The sequence below is a fragment of the Urocampus carinirostris genome, chromosome 10, assembly GCF_059441175.1.
Source record: "Urocampus carinirostris isolate Australia breed hairy pipefish chromosome 10, RoL_Ucar_1.0, whole genome shotgun sequence".
Classification (NCBI taxonomy): Eukaryota; Metazoa; Chordata; class Actinopteri; order Syngnathiformes; family Syngnathidae; genus Urocampus; species Urocampus carinirostris.
Window position 1 is genome coordinate 29786986 of NC_142358.1, and position 20352 is coordinate 29807337.

General features: G+C 40.8%; 1 protein-coding gene across 1 annotated transcript; it reads right to left on the reverse strand.

Annotated features, from left to right (window-relative positions):
• Window positions 1-16: 16 nt before the first annotated feature.
• Window positions 17-19141, reverse strand: LOC148358638 (septin-5-like). Its single transcript, XM_088346294.1, has 13 exons — window positions 19003-19141; window positions 18157-18282; window positions 15872-16183; window positions 14575-14671; window positions 14400-14486; window positions 13025-13148; window positions 11112-11246; window positions 9598-9715; window positions 9436-9537; window positions 8298-8394; window positions 8076-8238; window positions 6499-6598; window positions 17-1288 (listed from the first exon to the last, which is right to left on the reverse strand). The coding sequence occupies exons 1-13, from the start codon at window positions 19135-19137 to the stop codon at window positions 1220-1222; spliced, it is 1665 nt and encodes a 554-aa protein (XP_088202420.1). The 5' UTR covers window positions 19138-19141; the 3' UTR covers window positions 17-1219.
• Window positions 19142-20352: the final 1211 nt, after the last annotated feature.

Here is a 20352-nt window from a genome sequence, read left to right on the forward strand (position 1 = left end):
AAAACAAGAGTGGAACTTGGAAAATTAAACATTTTTTTTTATTAGCATTACATTTTGCATATTTACCCCGCCCCATCCAATTTGCATTTATACATTATGACATAAATATACCGTATAATCAGGACGATAAGGCACGCTCAAAATACACAAATTTGCCAGGAATACGAGTAAGCTTCATAAATTGGAAAATAGGGTAATTACAACTAATGTAAGTCCATTTGTTTATGAATCATTCCATTGTATAGGTGAAACCAGATTTCATGATGGTTTATATTCTATGAATTTTTGAATTTGAAGTATTTTTCATGCAACCGTGGCCCTTAACATAGTTTAAATCATGTGACTTATAGTCCAGTGCGCTTTATATATGAAAATATTTCAGGCTGGACTATTTTTTTTTGAATATGAGCCTTAGAATCTAGTGTGCCTTATAGTCCAGAAAATGTACTCAAAGCATATTATAAAAACTGACAATATGAAGACAAAAGATGGAAAGGGGAAAAACAAGGAAATACAAATGAGGTTTGTAAATCTCAAGATTTATCATTCAAGAATTAAATTGTGAACTCAAATTAAATGACAGTATTTGTCTAACATCAGCTCAATTTTACCAAAAAAAATCTGTCAAGTCTATTATTTACATTGCTTCAATGCCCATAAATAACATTGACAACACGTTAAGGAATGAAAATAAGTTGTTATAGTAACAATTGTGACACTGCATGTTTTTGTCCCACGGTTTTAAAAAAAGGCATTAAGAAAACATTGCTTTACTGATATGTAACATTCCTTCATAGAGATGCATCTCAAATTGATTACTTTCAAACCTCACTTTGGTATACCGTGCTGAAATATTTCATACTGTAATTTATTAAGATGCATCCCTAATTGGATGCATAACCAAAAACACCCGGCACTTCCATTTTCAAAACTAGACTTTCATTCCTTCAACTCATACAAAGCAGGTTCAACCGCAACAACTCCGTTGCTAGTTTCAACAAAAATGTAGAAAATACCATGGGTGCTGCATAAAAAGGACATATTTCACGTTGAGCTAGAATAAAAAAAAACATAAAAAAACCTGCACCATAATAGAACTTCAAAAAATAGTGACTGGATTCATTTGAATTCTGCATCTTAATTCTTGCTGGGATTCTCGCGTCATCTCGGAGAACGCGGGTGAGGTCGGCGACGTCATCGGGAGAGGACGGGGAGGTGGTCAGTAAGCGTCTTTCCTGGTGTGCATTTGGTCCTGAATCCTCTGCAGCATCTCCTGCATGCGCCGCAACTGACGGGACACAAGGCAACATGGATGACCACCAAAGGACTCATTATGACTTAAGATCATGTGACCTCACGTTTTGCTTCATTAAAAAAAAGTAGACTCTTCATTGTAATATCCATCTACCCTGGTGTCATCCCTCGAGAGGGGTGACCGACAGCAAAACACTCACATACACAAAAGAAAAAAGTAAAAAAGTAGCAAAAAACACACAAAAGAATTGGAGGGGACCATGGCCAACCCAAATTTCTAAACACCCAAACAAGTTAAGCACCTCGGCACCCAAGTCTCTCGGTCTCTCTCTCAGCCTCCAGTTTCCCTCCAGATGAAACGTGACACAAGAAAGCGGCCATGTCACTCGGGTCATGTTGACACAACACACTTCTGTTCAACAGCAGGGCCCAACAGCTTTCACTGGTTTACCCCCGCCGCATCATAGAACGCGTCCAAACATCCCACTATCCTTTCACCACACCTCTCCACTCATTCCTATCACCAACAAGAGCTCTAGCTTCCACTACATTAAAACCTCTTTCCTGCAGTGCACTCATAACACTATCAATCCACGTCAATCGCGGCCTTACGCTTGGTCTCCTTCCATTTACTTCTGCTCTGTATATCCTCTTCAACATTCACTAACATGCTAATGGCTACATGTTAACAAATTATACTAACAGCTATGTTATGATGAGTTATTATAACGGCTAGATGCTAACAAGTGATGCTAATCTCCAAATGCTAAAAAAATATGCTGACGGCTAGATAGATAGATAGATAGATAGATAGATAGATAGATAGATAGATACTTTATTCATCCCCTAAGGGAAATTCACATTTCCAGCAGCATCCCTGAGCTGAGAACAGTACAATAATAAAGCCAAAAGAATACAATATACAAATACCCAGTGTGACGTGCAAATGCCCACTGTAGCGTGTTATATAGAGTAACTAAACAGTGAGGAGGCTACCAACAACCACACGCTCATTTAGAAAATGGTCCACCGAGGCAGAGCAGGCTCTGAGAGACTGTTAGTATGTTGCTGTTAGCATAATTTGTAAGCATTTAGGTGTTAGCATTTAGCGTGACGTCATCCACTCCGCGGTGGCAAAACTTCAGACACAACACCCGGAGGCTGCAATGTTAATCTCTGGGGACTTCAACCACGTGACTCTTGATAAGACACTGCCCTCTTTCGTCCAGTATGTGAACTGCAAGACCAGGGGAAATAGGACTATTGACCTTCTGTATGCGAATATAAAAAATGCATACAGCGCTAAACAACTGCCTGCCCTTGGAAAAGGAGACCACAACCTCATTCTGCTTAAACCACAGTACAAACCAAAAGTGAGGAGGCTACCAACAACCACACGCTCATTTAGAAAATGGTCCACCGAGGCAGAGCAGGCTCTGAGAGACTGCTTTGGATGTACGGACTGGGATGTCCTGCTAGGGTCCAGCAGTGGGGACATTGAGGAGATGGCAAACTGCACTACTGACTACATTAAGTTCTGCATGGACAATGTTGTTCCTATAAAGACTGTACGCTGCTATGCCAACAACAAGCCCTGGATCACGAGCGACATCAAGTGCCTTCTGAACCAAAAGAAGAGGGCCTTTAAAAATGGTGATCATCAGGAGCTAAAACGAGTACAGAAGGAGCTCAAAGTCCAGCTCCGGAAAGGAAAGGAGCAGTACAGGAGTAAGTTGGAGAAAAAGCTGCAGAACAACAACATGAAGGAGGTGTGGGAAGGGATGAAAACAATTACTGGCTGCAGCACCAAGCAGGGTGTGGATGTGGATATAGATGTGGGGCGAGTCAACCAACTTTTTCAACAGGTTTGACCACTCCGCCTCATCCTCACCCCTGAGTAATGCAGCTGTCCTTCCCCCTCCCCCTCTGGACACTAGCATGGAAGACATCCCCCCACTAAAAATAACTTCAGCCCAGGTGTGTGGAGAGCTGAGAAGGCTACGAACCAGCAAGGCAGCTGGTCCGGATGGAGTACCCCCCCGACTGCTGAGCTGGGAGACCCTCTACAGCGCATCTTCAACCTGAGCCTTGAACAGGGGAGGGTCCCTCAGCTGTGGAAAACATCCTGCATCATCCCAGTCCCAAAGAAATCAAGACCTGAGGAACTCAACGACTTCAGGCCGGTCGCCCTGACATCACATGTGATGAAGACCATGGAGCGGCTGCTGCTGCACCACCTGAGGCTACAGGTCCGTCACGCCATCGACCCACTGCAATTTGCTTACCAGGAGAAGGTGGGAGTGGAGGATGCTATAGTATACATGTTACACCGATCCCTCTCTCACCTGGATAGGGCGAAGGGGGCTGTGAGGATTACATTTTTGGACTTCTCCAGTGCCTTCAATACCATACAGCCTCTGCTACTGAGTAGGAAACTGACAGAGTTAGCTCACACCTTGTAGAATGGATTACTGACTACCTGACAGGCAGACCCCAGTATGTGAAACAGGGGGGCTGTACATCGGACACTGTGGTTAGCAGCACAGGATCTCCGCAGGGGACCGTTCTCTCTCCGTTCCTATTCACTCTATATACATCGAACTTTAAGTACAACTCTGAGTCCTGCCATGTGCAAAAGTTTGCCGACGACACTGCGATCGTGGGATGTATCAGAAACGGGCAGGAGGAGGAGTACAGGACATTGATTCAGGACTTTGTCCGATGGAGCGACGCAAACCACCTGCACCTAAACACCACCAAGACCAGAGAGATGGTGGTGGACTTCAGGAGAACCAGAACTCACCTGGTTCCTCTAACCATTCAAGGGAGAATGTGTAGAATTTGTCCAGACCTACAAATACCTGGGTGTGCAGCTGGACAACAAACTGGACTGGACTGCCAACACAGAAGCTCTATGTAGGAAATGGCAAAGCCGACTTTACTTCCTCAGAAGGCTGGCCTCCTTCAACATCTGCAAAAAGCTCCTGAAAATATTCTATGCCTTATGTGCGTTTGCGGGGGAGTATCAATAATGAATAGAGAATTGAGTATCAGTATCTAGTTCTAAAACATGTGGTGTTGAATATCCTTCTCGTTGATAAAGTTCGTATTGAATTGAACTAGTCAGTTTGTGTACGGACAGCAGTTCTTGTGAATTGGGAATTTTGTAAGTGTAATTTTAGTGTAAATGTTATTTCTCTTACAGGACGTCAAGCCAATTTCATAATCGCGGCAGCATTCCAAAGCGGCAATTACTTCTAAACCTGACACGTGGATGTTTGACTGGCATCCACATTTACCATAATAAGGCGTCAATCACAATCAATGTCGAATTTTTGTGAAGGAACTGGTTTGACGATTTGAAAACTACAAAGACATCTACAATATTGTTCTCTTAACCTCGAAAATACTACCTTACACCAGTGTTCCCTGTAATTTTCCACGGGTCTGAGCATTCACACAAAGTTGGTGAGCAACGCTTGAAACAACAGTGAGCAACCATAATCCCAAGTGTGGCAAGATAATTAATTATCGAACATGTCCAAAACTTGACATCAAGTTACATTTTGCTGAGTTTCCGGCAATGCAAAATTATTTTTCTCTTTTGAATGAATTGACTCATGTACTATTGCAAAGGTTGTACGGCCTCAAACGTCGTTTGTTCTTACAATTCTTTCACAAGATATCCATTTCTTTTTATTTCCTGAGATATTTTGTGCATAATATTAACATTTTGGGGGGCTTATTTAGTCGGTTGCAAGATACAGAACTGTACTTAATCACATTTTTTAGTGGAAGTACAATGTTGGCAACAAGATTCACTGGATATAATTGGAAATTATTTGAATGCAACACAAACTTTTTCTTATTTTTTCCGTGTTTTTTTCTCCTTTTTTTCAAATTCCTCTAAAAAAAATCTCATTGTGTTTATTTTTTCCGAGCTGTTACTTTTTTCTCTTTGTTCTCTATTTACTTTTTCCCTACATTTCTTTTTCTTTTTTTCTGGCTTTTTTTAAAAATTTTTCCTTTCTTTTTTTCTTCCTTTTGTTTCTTTTTTTCTCAGCTTTTCACTACTTTTTCATTTTGGTATTTTTTTTTTCTTTTTTTGTTCTATTCCCCCCTTCTTTTAAGTCATTTTGTGCAATATTTAGTCATGTTGGGATTAAAGAAGCAAAAACAACCTGAAGAGCCGTTTAGGACCCGAAAGAGCCAGTTCCTTGTAGTGAGCCGAACCAAAGAAGCCAGTTCTGGACCAACTCTACTAACTTTACTCAACTTCGTTCTACTCTGACTTGACTTAAAAATACCGCATTTAGGACACAACGTCAGGGGAACCCGTGTATTTTTATCTTCATGCACTGTAACTTTGACTTAAGTCGCTTCTTAATTAGTAATTTTGAGCCCTCATTTTTGTGCGCCGGCTAGATTTTCTTGTGCGCAGAGACTGTGCGAGCAGTGCGCAATTGCGCAAGCGCGTAGCTTAGAGGGAACACTGCTCTACACTTTAGTATGCTCATGCTAACAGGACAAAACTAGCTTTTGAAAGAGGAGGCACAAAAATCAGGGCTGCTTCGAATGTTTTGATCAGTAATCAAAAGATGTCAGTATTTTTTTTTAATTGGTTTATAATTTTAAGAAAATGTATCAACATAATACTTTTTTTAACCCTCAAAATTGCTGTTTATATTAAAATGAGCTGAAATGTATGAAAGCCCTTTAATTTTAGTTTGTATATGCTGGGTTCCGCTGGAAAATAGTGAGTGGACTGCAAGAGAAGCAGTCATTTGGACGCCTTTGATGTAATGAGTTAACAATCATGCAGTAAGTAGTGGTGAGAAAATGATGGCGGAGTTACAAAAATACGAGTTGAGAGAACAACAGATCCGTGAGAATTGCCAAGGCAGAAAGAAAATGAAAAATGACAATACACCCAATGAAAATGTAAACACTGACAATTAAAAGAAAGATGAAGATGAGAACACATTGACCAGTGATGGTCCAGTTAAAGCAAATGAGAAGAACAAAACTTGTGACAATCAAAGCAGTGGAAAAACACAGTGACAATGTGAGTGAGTCAAGCCAGAAATTCAAGGTTAAAAATAAATAAATAGCAAAAGTAGGCTTAAGCATGTTGATTTAAAGGGCCTCGTCCTGCAGGTTTGTGCGGGCCTGGTGAGCCTGGTCTGCGCGCTCTATCTCGGAAACGGGCGGCGACTCAGGGGGTTCGTCGCCGGTAGGTCGTACCTCCTCGTCTTTCTCCCGGATCAGTTTTTCCGTTTGACTGTCGGTCGCCTCGCCCGCGCCGGGAATGGGGAAGTCCGTGCCGCTCTCCCTCGTCAGTTTACTGAGAAAGACACGTTGTTGGTTTATTTGTTACTTTGTATTTAGGTACAGCACACAAAAACCAGCACCAATGGTATTTTAACAAAAGGAAACAAACTATTTGCACAATATAATCGAAAACGAGGTATTTCCCCAAATCTTTATACAAGAACATAAATGAGGTGAAATTAACTGTACTTTATATAATCTTATTTTTGATCAAATATACGTTTATTTCTACTCATAACTGCAATGTTCTTAGCTAATTTGGACTGTTTGCTATTTATATGGGGTCTCAAGCTAGAATCATGGCTAATAATTACTCCAAAACACTTAAACTCTAACCTTGAACACTACCTATCTGTATTTGTATTTCAATATATTTTGGGGGGATTCCCTAAATACCATTACCTTTGCTTTTGATATATTTAATTATCATTTGTTTTTATCAAACCATTTTTTTTACATTAATTTTCACTGTCATTTCTGTATCCAAGATTTGTACCCAAGCCTTTTGTAGCATCGTCAGCAAATAGAATTTATTTGAATTCCAATCATACAATACATTTCATATGTCCACCATCTGCACTGCTTATCCTCAGTAGGGTCGCAGGGGTGCTGGAGCCCATCCCTGCTATTTACGGGCAGTGGGCAGGGGACAACCTGAACTGGTTGCCAGCCAGCCGCAGGGCACATAGAGACAGACAATTCGCTCGTTCATTTACACCTCGGGACAATTTGGACCAGCCATTTAACCCGACATGCATGTTTTTGGAATGTGGGAGGAAACCATAGTGCCTGGAAAAAACCCACGCAAGCACAAGGAGAACATGCAAACTCCACACAGGAAAGCTGGTTGCTGGATTTGACATTCCATTATATACAGTTTGACGATATACGACATAAGTCATTTTAGATTCGGGTTATACTTTGCACATTTTTTAATTCAAAACCTATATATTTCATTGACACTTTGGGTAATGACAATTAAGAGGTTATATTCTATTCTATTTTTATAATTGTATATGCATACTTTTGCTCTTGAAAAAAACAAGAGAAAACTTGATGCTATTTGTTCTTGCTCTGATTTGTTATTTGTATTGCCTTATTTATTGCATATTTGCATGTGGGGCGGAGGAAGTAATTTCATCTGTGCTGTATGTTGTGCGTGTGTATAGAGCAAATTTGACAATTAAGTCAGATTGTCCCTTGCCCACTCCCCGAAGATAGCTGGGATGGGCTCCACAGCATCCCCGCGATTCTACTAAGGATAAGCGGTGCAGATAATGGATGAATGGATGAAGTTGAAGTTATATAAAAAGAAAACTATAAAGGTCCTAACAGAGAACCATGAGGGACTCCACAGCAAATTCCCATGTCACTAGAACTGCTGTCAACAATTTGTTCTGATTGAGAGCTACGATTTTACCCAGTAATGAGTAAGTCCTCATATTCATGCGGCATTCAAGGCCCTACAGAATCTTAATGAAAAGCCATACTTGCGGTTGCGCTCCTTGACAACCATGCGTGTCATGCTCTGAATACAGTGGGCCCGATAGTTTTCGTAGTGGGTCTCTCGAGTCACATCCTTCAGGTCTTGCATGTGCGTCCGCACCAGCATGTTCCTCAACTTGATGAAATCGCAGTGTGCAGAGTTCTCCACTGGGGGGCAAAAGCGACGTCAGAAGCGACAATGATACTTCCCGGACATTCCTCCTTACCTTCCACGATGCCCCATGGGTACAGTCGACCTCGCACACGCTTGCCTTTGGCCTCCACCACCGTGTTGCTGCCGATCACGGCGAAGGGAATGCTCTCCTTAATGTGGGAAAAAGGTACACAAAACATGTGGATATTCACCTCCTAAGACCTGGCCTCCACATGCGTGGACATAAATTCACATTAATCAAGAAGGGATAAGTATAGGCAAAAAACCCTTTCCAGCCTACGTCATTATTGGATCACCACAGGATGCGTGCGCATTGTTGACCCAAAACAGCGGGAGTCACAGTACCAGTTTGAATGGAGTGAGGGAAGATTTGTATGTTAAGTTGTATTTTTAGAGTAGCAATTAACAAAAACAGCATGTACACTACTGGTGCTGGCTAATAGATAGATAGATAGATAGATAGATAGATAGATAGATAGATACTTTATTCATCCCCGCAGGGAAATTCACACAATAGATCTTAATAATAATAATGGTAATAATTATTATTATAACAATAATAACAGCATTATTATTCATGTACATTTTACATAGTATATGTTTAATAATAATGCATTTTTATATAGTTAATAATTACCTATGTGTTGTCGTTATTTTTTTTTATTATTAATCCCACCAACACAGGATGTATTTGAGGTGGGTGCAAGTCAACATTAGTCAAATCTTCTAAAGTTTAACTCATTTATGAACTAAGCTACGGTAAATATGGACTGGTCATCCGAGCCACTAGTTTAGCCCATTTAACTCGCTGTCATAAAAATGTAGTTTACCCTCTACTTATCCGATATGGACCGGCATGGTAAATGAGCCGAAAAAGTCAGGAAAAACGTTCAACAAAGTGGCTCGCACAATCTATGTGTAGCGCCGATCAAAAGAACGTTTCTTTTAATTGACTTTGGTCCGTAAAATAGTCGCCTTCTTGCTGCTCGCATATACTTTGTGCTTATTTGAAATGTTACTTTCTTCGGGCCACCATCTGTTTCTGTTATTCGGCTAGGATGAACTGACTCAACAATAGAAGCTGAGCTTAGGTAAGTCACCCTTGTTTACAAAGAAGGAAAGGAGTCTGTCTATATGTCAGTGCTTCTCAATTTCTCCACCAGATGGCGCCCGTGCAAACACTCTCCCACCTTCAGCTCGAGATCCTGCTGCTTGAAGTCGTCGTCTTCGTCCGAGTCGCAGTCAGGGAACTGGTAGATCTTGATGCCGTAGAGCTCAATCTCATCTCGTATCTGCAAAGACTTTAGCGTTTTAGCTGCCGCTTAAAAAATGAACTCATGTGAGATGCCCACCTTGATTTTCTTCTTCTTGACCTCGCTGGGGGTGAGCGTGTCCGCTTTGGCGAGCACCGGCACGATGTTGACTTTCTCGTGCAGGGCCTTCATGAACTCAACGTCCAGCGGCCGAAGCCTGAGAAATAAAACACGAGTATCGATTAAAAATGTGAATGTAGCAATGACCACCAAGTGCTAATAGGGGAAGAAGTATCCAGGGAAAACTCGAAGCTGAGGCTGGATTTCCACTCAATGTCAGGGACAGACGGTGTTGGGTCCAAGGCGTTACAAAGGAACTTCTCTCAGCAAAGAGTACTGTAACGCGTTATTAATAAAATTTTGTAATTACTGTTGTAACTGCTTGGTGTGATACTACATTACTTTTTAAATGCAGATCTCCAATTATAGTGTCCTTTGATTGTTGTTTCGTCTTACCTAACTTATATTGTCACACATATCCCTCAATCCAGCAGAATGAATCCCTGAAGGGTGTTTATATTTACCGACAAAACACAACTGAATACAGTTATGGTGGCACCGTCTCAAACCTAGAGTACGGGGCGGATTAATTTCTCCTCATGTAGATATTCTCCATACCAGACAAAAAGAAAAAGTCTTGGATGGTACCCAGAAATGGAGAAGGAGATCTTGGAGTGGCTTGAAGCCTAGAAAAAATATATATAAGGAGTGTCTCGGCAAAGTGTTTGTTTACAAGCTCCCCAGATTACACAAGCCAAGAAAGGGTTCAGTACTTCCACAGTTTGGTGTATAAGTTTTCTTCTATTTTTCATTTTGCACGGGGCATCGTGGGTCGCCACCTCCCTGACTTGGAATTTATACAAGAGGAGAGCAAAGCCAATCGCCACAGATCCCAGCGACCCGGACCAGAGTACTGTTTCTGGACCTCATCAGCGGGCATTGGACAGACTGAAGTGGTTGCCAGCCAGTCACAGGGCACACAGAGACAGACAACTCACTCGCTCATTCACACCTAGGGACAATTTGGACCAGCCAATTAACCTGACATGCATGTTTTTGGAATGTGGGAGAATACTGGAGTGCCCGGACGAAAGCCACCCAAGCACAGGGAGGACATGCAAACTCCAAACAGGGAGGTCGCGGCAGCTGGAATCGATCCCTAGACCTCCACACTGTTTTGAACTCCCTCTGTAAATTTGAACTTGCTTTTAAACACTGTACACCGAGGCCGCAAAGAACATTTCATTGGCATTTTATGTTGATGACAATAAAGAAAATCTTTAATCTTAAATTTAAAGACATTTGAGAGGGTCGGCTTCTATGCAAGTTTTTACGGTAATATGGAATTAGACCGTTATTTTCAGAGTAACGTTCTACATTTTGGGGTCAGTAATCTCGGGGGTAACTGAATTACTATTAAAATTAAGAAATTAGTAACTGTAACTAGTTGGTGACTAAACACAGGCACATGGGTCAATTAAGATCCTTTCTCAGTGCCCAACTGAGGACAGGATTGTCCCTGGAAAGACGTAGAAGCTGCTTTGCTGTCGTACCCGTGCCCGAACGGGGAGATGAAGTAGAGGCAGCAGTGCACGCGGTTGTCTTGGATGTTTTTGCGGTTGAGGCCGCTCTCGTCCCTGAAGTATTGCTCGAACTGCTGGTCGATGTAGTCGGCCACGGGCTTCCAGCTACAGAAGAGAGGTGGCGTTCGTGAGGATGACATCAAACAAATGATGAGAGGTCTCTAGTCTCATACAGATAGTCATACACCATGCACAAACACTACTATACTTACCATACAATTCTGACTATAGGCCGCAACTTTTTTCCCCAAGCTTTTAACCCTGCGGCTTATGCAATGATGTGGCTAATTTATGCATTTTCAGAGGGACCTGAGCGGTAAGGCAAGGGTGAGACAGGTGGGATATAGGTGTCGAGGAAGTTGCAAGTTTAATGTAACTTTGCACTTTGTGCAATCATAAAACTAGCATGAACAGACGCTCATCATGGAAAAGGTGTCAATAAAGAGGACAGGGCTAACTACCACATAGGGAATAATTTTATAAGTCTGTTTATTTAGAAACGAAAATAATGTGGCGAAACGAACGGATTACAAGAAGCAACGTCTAACAAAGCAGAAATGTTTTAGGCAGATTCCTATTCATCTGTCGGCATTATAATGTTTTGGAGTAAATATCTTACACGCTTGGATTCTCTGGATTGTCCTTGATGTAACGAAGCCAGTTTCGCAGACATTCAAAAGTTGAAGACAGCCAGGGGACGCAATGGTGAGCTTCATCGGCTTTATAGTTTTTGGTTATCTTGTTTCAGACTGATCGTGATGTTTCCGTGATGAGTCTCTTGAATCTTAAGAGTTTAAGCTATCCAATGGTATGTGGCATGACATATTTCAGTGACTTGTGACATCGCACAGACACATATTTGTTTATCAAAAGTCCAGCGGCCCACATACATACTACTTTACTCTATTACATAAAACCCTATACTCATTTAAACACATCTTACACATATTATTAAACTCTCATCCACATACTACTATGCTATCAGACATATGGGGGCGGCAGTAGCTCAGGAGGTAGAGCGCTCGTCTTGGGATCAAGAGATCCCAGTTCAAATCCCGGCTCGTCCGTGTTACATGTCGAAGTGTCTTTGGGTAAGACACTGAACCCCTAATACCCCCAATAAGCAGGTTACATGGCTGCAAGGCCGCTATTGGGAAATGTGGAGCACATTGTAAAGCGCTTTGGGAAGTCATTGACTTGAAAAGCGCTATATAAATGCAGATCATTTCATTTCATTTCATTTCATATACTACGATACTCTCTCACATACACAACTATACTCTTACACATACCACTATACTCTCTCATGCTAACTACTATACTGGGAGCAACTCTAGTTTGACCTTGACTGTAGAACATATACACACAGATAATGCATCACTATAGTTACTAAAAGTACCCAAAATAAAATAACACCGAGAGGTGAGGTGATGATTGCACTAGGTGTGAAAACCTCAATAGTAATAGCAATTATAATGGTTTGTGTGCAAGGGATCAGTAATGTGTGTGAGAAAGTATAACAGTAAGTTCATTGGGAGTTTAGTAGTATGTGTGTGAGAGTATAGTAGTGTTTGTATGAGAATATAGTAGAATATTCGTGAGAGTTCAGTAGTATGTGTGTGGAAGCTTAGAAGACTGTCTATAAGAGTAAATGTGAGTATGTGAGTATAATAGTATGTGTGAGAGAGTATAGTAGTCTGGTATGAGAGTATATTAGCATGTGTGAGAGAGTATAGTAGTGTGTATGAGAGAAAATAGTAGTGTTTGTGCATTGGTACAGTAGATCTTTGAGAGTATGATGTTCTATAGAGGGCAAGTATGATATACTTCTCAAACTCCCTCTCACAGGATAAATCTCACGCATGCACGTGTGTGTACTGTACCATTCTGTGTTGTTTACAGCATCACCAAAACCTGGCGTGTCCACAATAGTCAGCTTCAGTTTGACTCCTTTCTCTTCGATGTCCACCGTGTGCTTGGTGATTTCCACCGTCTGCATGATGCGTTCTGCAGGGATGACGCAAACATTTAGCAAACTAGCAGGAAAAAGGATTGTGTGTGTTTGTTTTTGTTTTTTCATTCCACCTGTTGCCATACCTTGTGCTATTAAAATACGAATGTATAATTATAATGTGCAAAAGATTTTATATTGTATTAAATATATTTATGCATTCATTCATTATTATTGTTTTGCTTCTGGCTCGGTGTGTATTGAAACAATGGAACTGTATAACAATATTGATATTCCCACTAAAATTAATCGGCGTTGTCCTGCTATTAAAGCAGAACAGTACTGTAGTTAAAAAAGTCGAGTTTGTATTCCATTTGGCGAGTTTTAGCACCTCCTGGTGGCTACATGATCAGTGGAGAATAATTATATTGCTTAAGTTGACTGCAGAGTCAATCGGAACAATAGGCAGATGACCTAGCCAATGTTTGCACTGCTCTTATGGTCAAAAACACAATACTGTACTGTTTTTTTTTCCCCCCAATTATCTTTTTACAACATCATGATGAATTTGGGTTTTATTCTGATATGTGTTAAAATTAATTTTACCCGCAATATCAAAATATTTTTTGCATCATGAGGTCATATTGCTATTGTTACTGTAATTAGATATCATAACATCCCCAACTGATACCAGGTTTTGATATCCAGTTAGGACTATAAGCATCTGCCCTATTGGGACTGTTATTCAAATTCATACTGCAGATTATGAAGTTTTAAAATGGAAAATTATTATTTAACGTTTTGGGAATTATAGGTTTGTCTTTAAATGTATCCGTCATTGTAGCAAAAGTGTTTTTGGTATTGATAAATTGGTATCAGTGACTGCAAAATGGTTTCGTCATTCTGAATGAAAAAATTAATAACAAATAAAACATTAGTATTATATCTATTATCATGAATTAACATAACTAAAAATAATGATACACAAATTAATTTTACACTCAATAATTACGAATTAAAATAACAAGGGGAGTAGTAAAATCAATAACAAATTATTGATTATTATAGAGTAAGTCAAGTTTATTTGTATAGCCCTTAATCACAAAAAGTCTCAAAGGACTGCACAGGCCACAATAACAACATCCCCTGATCTGAAACTTGAGTGCATTGTCTTATACATCTTTAATATTAATGTTAAATACAACCTCATGTGCTCTAAAAAAAATATAATATTGTAATATTTGGAATCTGCGCAAAAAAGACTATCTAGAAAACATTTTTGCACGAATGAATTTTGCCATAGTTACCTTCAGCGTTGAGCAACCTGCGGTCTTTGTAAAGATCTGTGAGAAAGAGACTGTTGACCAGGGTGGATTTCCCGAGACCGGACTCGCCTGAAAGTGTACATCCATAAAGGAGAAAATTAGCAAGATTAATCATAGAGAAATGAGTTGACGGGACAGTCAAATATTGTGGATATACCTGCCACCATGAGTGTGAAGTCGAATCCTTTCTTGACTGACTTGCGGTGCACTTGGTTGGGCAACGTTGCAAAACCGACATATTCCTTGTCCTGGTCCTGAAAAGCATTGCGAAAAACACCTAGTAAAAATGGTGGCCTTCAAATTGCTTGTCTTGTTGTCAGTGTTGGGACTAACACGTAACAAAGGAAAGCGTTCCTGAAAAGCAATTTCTTTTTTCTCGGTAACGAGAACTATAATGCGTTACTAGTAAAATAATGTAACTTATAAGCCGTTAACCCGCTACATTCAAAGGATCCTCTAATTGCTAATGGTCACTTCTTTGCACATGATGTAGCAACACATTGATCATCACCAGCAAGTTGACAAACCTCTAATGTACACCTGATTACAGTAGCAGTATCGCTGTCTCAAGCACAGAATATAAGAGCACTGAATTTGTCATCATGGAGATACTCTCCCAGACCTTTATACTCACATTTAAGACGTTTTTACAACTACAAAACAAAATTTGTGAAATCGGGGTCCGTTTATATAAGAATAATTGTGTGTGTGTCACCAGTAGCAAATGGTAGGCAATCTGTGGAGGGGGGCGTGGCTTATACAGGATCAACAAACCAACTCAATCAATGGGGCAAATGTAAGCACAGAATTTACAGAAAAAGTTTGCTGAATTTGGATGTTCCTATTCATAAAATCATTTTTGCAATACACAATGCCTGGAGAAAAAAAGAAAGTATCTTGGGCAAGACTTAGAAATGGAGAAATAAATCTTCAAGTGGTCTGATGCCAAAATGCATATGGAGTTTCTCAGCTAAATGTTGGTTTGCAAGCCCTCAAATTTGCACAAGCCAGACAAAGAAATGTGAAGGCTTTACTGCTTTTAAAGGTTGGTGTTTTCTTCTATTCCTATTATTACGAGGCTTTTTAAAACAGTCTTCAACGCGAGTATATGCGGTAATTTGTAACTAGATAGTTACTTTAAGAGTAACACGCAACGTTTGGATGTCAATATGGGGGGTGATGTAATTACTCTTTAAATGGAGTAACTATTAAGTGTAACTAATTACTTTTTTTAGTAATGCGCCCAACACGGCTCATTGGAAAAGGAGATCATGTAAACATTCAGTGACAATGTTTGGTATGTGAATAAGTCAAAAACCACAGCGGCTATAGCAACACAAAGCAACAGTCACTTCCTGTTCCACCAGAACAACAATCTGTTTCTACATAGTACACACACACTTTCACACACACCCACAGATGTTCCCCGGCTGCAGCCTAAGGCTGTCTGTTACCTCATTATTGCCGTATGGGTCAAAACGGGCCCACGGACTTTTAGGCCTGGAGGGACTGACGGGGAACGTCAAGTCAAAGTCCACTGTCAGAGGCAAACCCAGCTCAGAACTTGAGTTGGACTTGTCCCCCCCTGCCACAGGGGGACGCAAACAGGCCGGGCCGTGAGGGAGCTCTCGACCCTCAGCTTCCCCGTCCGCATCGTCGGCCCGCTGGCCGTGATGCTCTGGGCTGGGGTCGCGCTCGGGTTCTACGAGAGGGTGCGGGTCTTGCATAATGTTCTCCACCTCGAAGTCATCGGAGTGGCTGGAATGCTGTGGATGTGTCGGTGGTGGGTGAGGAGACACGCAGGGGGTGAAGGAGGTGGTAGATGCCAAGTGTTACAGAGATGATCATTTTCAGATTTTCTGTTCCTACTTATTATTTTCCCAATCAATACCTTTCCAGCCTACTTCCTCATTGGTTCGCCACAGCATGTGTGCGTATTGTTGACCCAAAAAAGCGGGAGTTGGAGTACGAGTTTGAATAGAGTGAGGAAAGATTTGTATGTTGAGTTGCAAAAGTTGCAATTCTCAGAGGAAACAGGCCTTTTTAAATGCACCATTGGAGCCTGTGGTTGCAAGCCATTAAAAGAACTGACTGGACCGAGGGCATCATTAGGAACTTGTTTACAAACACGGAAGGGAGTCTATTCTCTTAAAGCCACAGTGTGTAATATTTGACCACTAGATGGCACTGTTTTGCCATGTACGAGCGAGAGCCAGTGCCACAGTGCATAGCGTGGCAGTTTTGGGACCGGACAAACATGGCTGAGACTTTAGTGGGATTCTTGTTTAATAGACAAACAAGAAGAGAATACATCAATGAATTTTGAATTTGCAAGGAAAACGGGAGAGAAGTGTAAACATACCCTCAAAAATTCCAACCTGTTCTAAAGGTTGATGGTTCAAATCTGGCTCAAAGGACCAAATGATAAGTTCATGGTTTAACAGACACTCAAAATAAGATGAGCTACATAATTATCTCGCGGTAAACACCTTAGCAAGGTTTTTTCATTTTCCTCAATTTGAAGTTTTTTACTTTATCCTTGCCCTCATTTAGATTTTAGTTCAGAGCATGTTGTAATGGGGGTCTGTGCAGCCTTTTGAGACTTTTTATGATTAAGGGCTGTACAGATAAACATGACTTGACTTGATTCCACTGTGTAAAATAAATACAAATTTCTCAACCTATGATTTTTTTAAATTAAATTTAACAAGGGTATGATAGATTTGAACACTAGGCAAAAGTACTGGAACTGTGTTGTTGTTTTACTGAATGAGGTTTTTTTTTGTACCACAAGGAGGCACTAAATATTACACACTGTCCCCTTAAAAACATAGACTTTTCAACTTAAGACCATTTCACTAAAAAGGCTAATATAATCGTTACTTGTTCACTTCCAGTTGCCAAAGCCTGACGGGCCAGTACGCTGCCTGCTAGGCAACCAAGATTAAAAATGTAGCATTCATGACAGAAGCATTAGAGCTTTTCAGGGCCAAACTCTACTCGGCACCCACAAGCTGCACATTGACATATTCTCACTTTAATGGCCTTGCATTGTCATAAACAAAGTGTTTGTGATTGTACAAAAACTCCTGGTGCTTTCAATTACACTCAAGGGATATTTGGTGATGAACGCCATTGCAATCTAATCTAATCCTAAATTTGGGTTTTGTTTTTACCAACAAAGAACATAGTGTTGAATTCTGCAAGGTTAAAAAATCCCAAATCTGCCAGGCTGACATACCCAAGGTAGCTGTGATGTTTGTTGCAAAATGCCAGAAGGTCACTAATCTCAAAGTTCAAAAGCTTATTTAGGACTTTTGTTGCTGCACCATTATTATGAAATAAAATTGCACTTACAATTTAGGCCAGTCTACAAGCACCACCTTTAAATATTTTTTCCAATTTATTCTGATATTCTATCATCTAATTTTATCGTTTAAATGATTTTCCTGGACAGCCTTGTCTAATCTCATTGCAAACAATGTTCACTAAGTGGTTATCAAAGAAGTAGCTTCAGCTTAAAAAAAAAAGTGAAAGTCATAGACCACTTCCCGTTTTGCATTAAACATTGGATTTCAGCAAGCGATTGCTCCTAAACCCTCCAAATGACCTGGAATTTGATTTTTTATTCTTTCATTACAGTCAAAACCCACCTTGTTACAATGTTCAATTCTTAGGGATTTGAAAGTCTTTATTGGTCGACAACATTTAAGGCAAACCCGACGTGGTAGATCGGTACCTGGTCGGCATCGTGGCCCTCACACGGGATCGGTGAGACGGGACAGGAGTCCCGCTCGTCCGATGAAGACTGAATTTCATGGTCACTGTCTTCCATTGCGAGTGGGGCTACAGTGAACGTTGCGATCTCCAAGCACAGCGTGTACAGTATGTGGAACGGTTCAAGAAGAGGAAGGTCAAGAGTTGAGAGAAAGGAGTGACGGCATCAGGGCAAAACGGATAAGAACAAAAAGGAAAGTAGAAAAAGTAAAAACATTACAAAAATTCAAGATGTCATTCGGTGCAAAACAGAGAGTTGACTGAAATTGTCTTGTCAAGGTCGGGCAAGCGCGGCTTTGGGCAGGTTGCGATTGACAGTTGCACGCTGTAGGAAACGAGTGACCTGCTTTGCTGTGCTACAACTGAGCAATCAATGTCCAACACGCTTAGTGGAATGACCTACATGCACACGGACATGGGCATGTTGGCTGGAAAACGTTTGAAGCCAAAAAGTCCGAAAAAATTATACAGTAACCCCTCGCTGTATCAGGGTTTACTTTTCGCAGTCAGGGATTTTCGTGGATTGATACGAGAATTTTCATAGTTAATCCTGTTCTGTATTCAAATTGGCTAAACAATTTCATCGCCTCTTTGTGGCCTGTGTCTGTACATCAATAACTGAGGTTCTAAGTTCTACATGAACGTAAAACCGCTTGACAAACTCATTTTATATTATAAATTTCCTGAACTCATTTTGCTGCTCTGTGAACGCCTCTGCAGGTCTTTCACATACACACTACTTTAGAAAAGCCTTAAAGATGGAAGGGTGAGGTAAAAAAGAACCATAAGATGAAGCAATGATGCTCACCCTCTGTGCAGAAGCGCTTTTTCTACACGAGATTCCAAACCTCTGCTCTGCTTCACCACCAACTTCTCCTCGAGGCTTTTCCAGCAGGAAATAGGAAACGGAGGCACGAGCTTCGTATTTATACGTGGCCGCCATCGCATGTCCTACATCGCAATCGACCCGCTCGACACGCCCAAAACAATGATCACACGAATTGATCAGCTACATGACACACAGTCTAGTGGATGTATCACACACTATATCAGGGGTCAGAAAGGTGTGGCTCACGTGCCAGGTATGGCTCATGAGCCAGGTATGGCTCGTTTCATGAGTACATCAGGCTCAATATCTTAAAGCCGGGTGTGCAACATCATGTTTCTAGCACAAGTGGCATGAGCGCAGTAGCGCTTCTCGACCATTAATGCTGGCAAGAAGGGAAGTGATTAGAATTTTAGCATTTACAGGCTCACATAGGCTGAAGCGGGGTAAAACAAAGCCTGCAATTGGCCAAAAAGATGAATGTGAATCACATGTTGGGTTGCTCTACGGCCTGGAGAAAACAATTTTTACTAGTCTGTATTTGTAAACAAGAATTATGGGGCTAAACAAACAGCTAGCAACAAGCAACGTCCACCAATGCAGATTTACTACGCTCACGGATGTAACAGGACAATGGTATTATTATTGAACGTGATGGCTGCAAGACGACTTTGGTGAGCTACCCCGGCTTTATAATTTTCCAGTATTTTGTTTCAGACTGATCTTGATGTTTCTGTGATGAGTCTAATTTTATATTCAGTTCAATTCAAAGTGTTTGTCGTATGCACAGTAAAGAACCACATTTCGCTGCACAATTAAATTCTTACTTTGCTGTCCACGCAGTTGCCAGCAAAAAAGAAAATAGAAATTAAGAAATGGATGGCATTTCTTGAATTCCAAGAGTTTAACCTTCCTAATGATATGTGGAATGACGCATTTAAGTAGTTGGTGACATCGTCCAGACACTGTCCGTACGTGTCTGAGAAACGTATTTGCTTCTTTGCAAGCCGTTGGAAAGTTAAGGGGTTATTAAGTTTGACTGGACTATCTGACTGTTTGTTGACGTTCCCAATGTAGCGCCTTACAGTCCGGTGCGCCTTATGTATGAAAAACATATGACAAAAATTTGTTTTGGGGGGTGCGCTTCATAACCCGGTGCACCTTATAGTTGTGAAAATACGGTAACTGGAGGAGGGAGCCAAAATTTAAGTAGAATATTTGTTGATACGGGACACAGTCAAGTCAAGTCAAGTCATGTTTATTTGTATAGCCCTATATCACAAGGAATCTTCGAATAGACATCACACAGTGAAAAAAAAATACCTGCAAGAA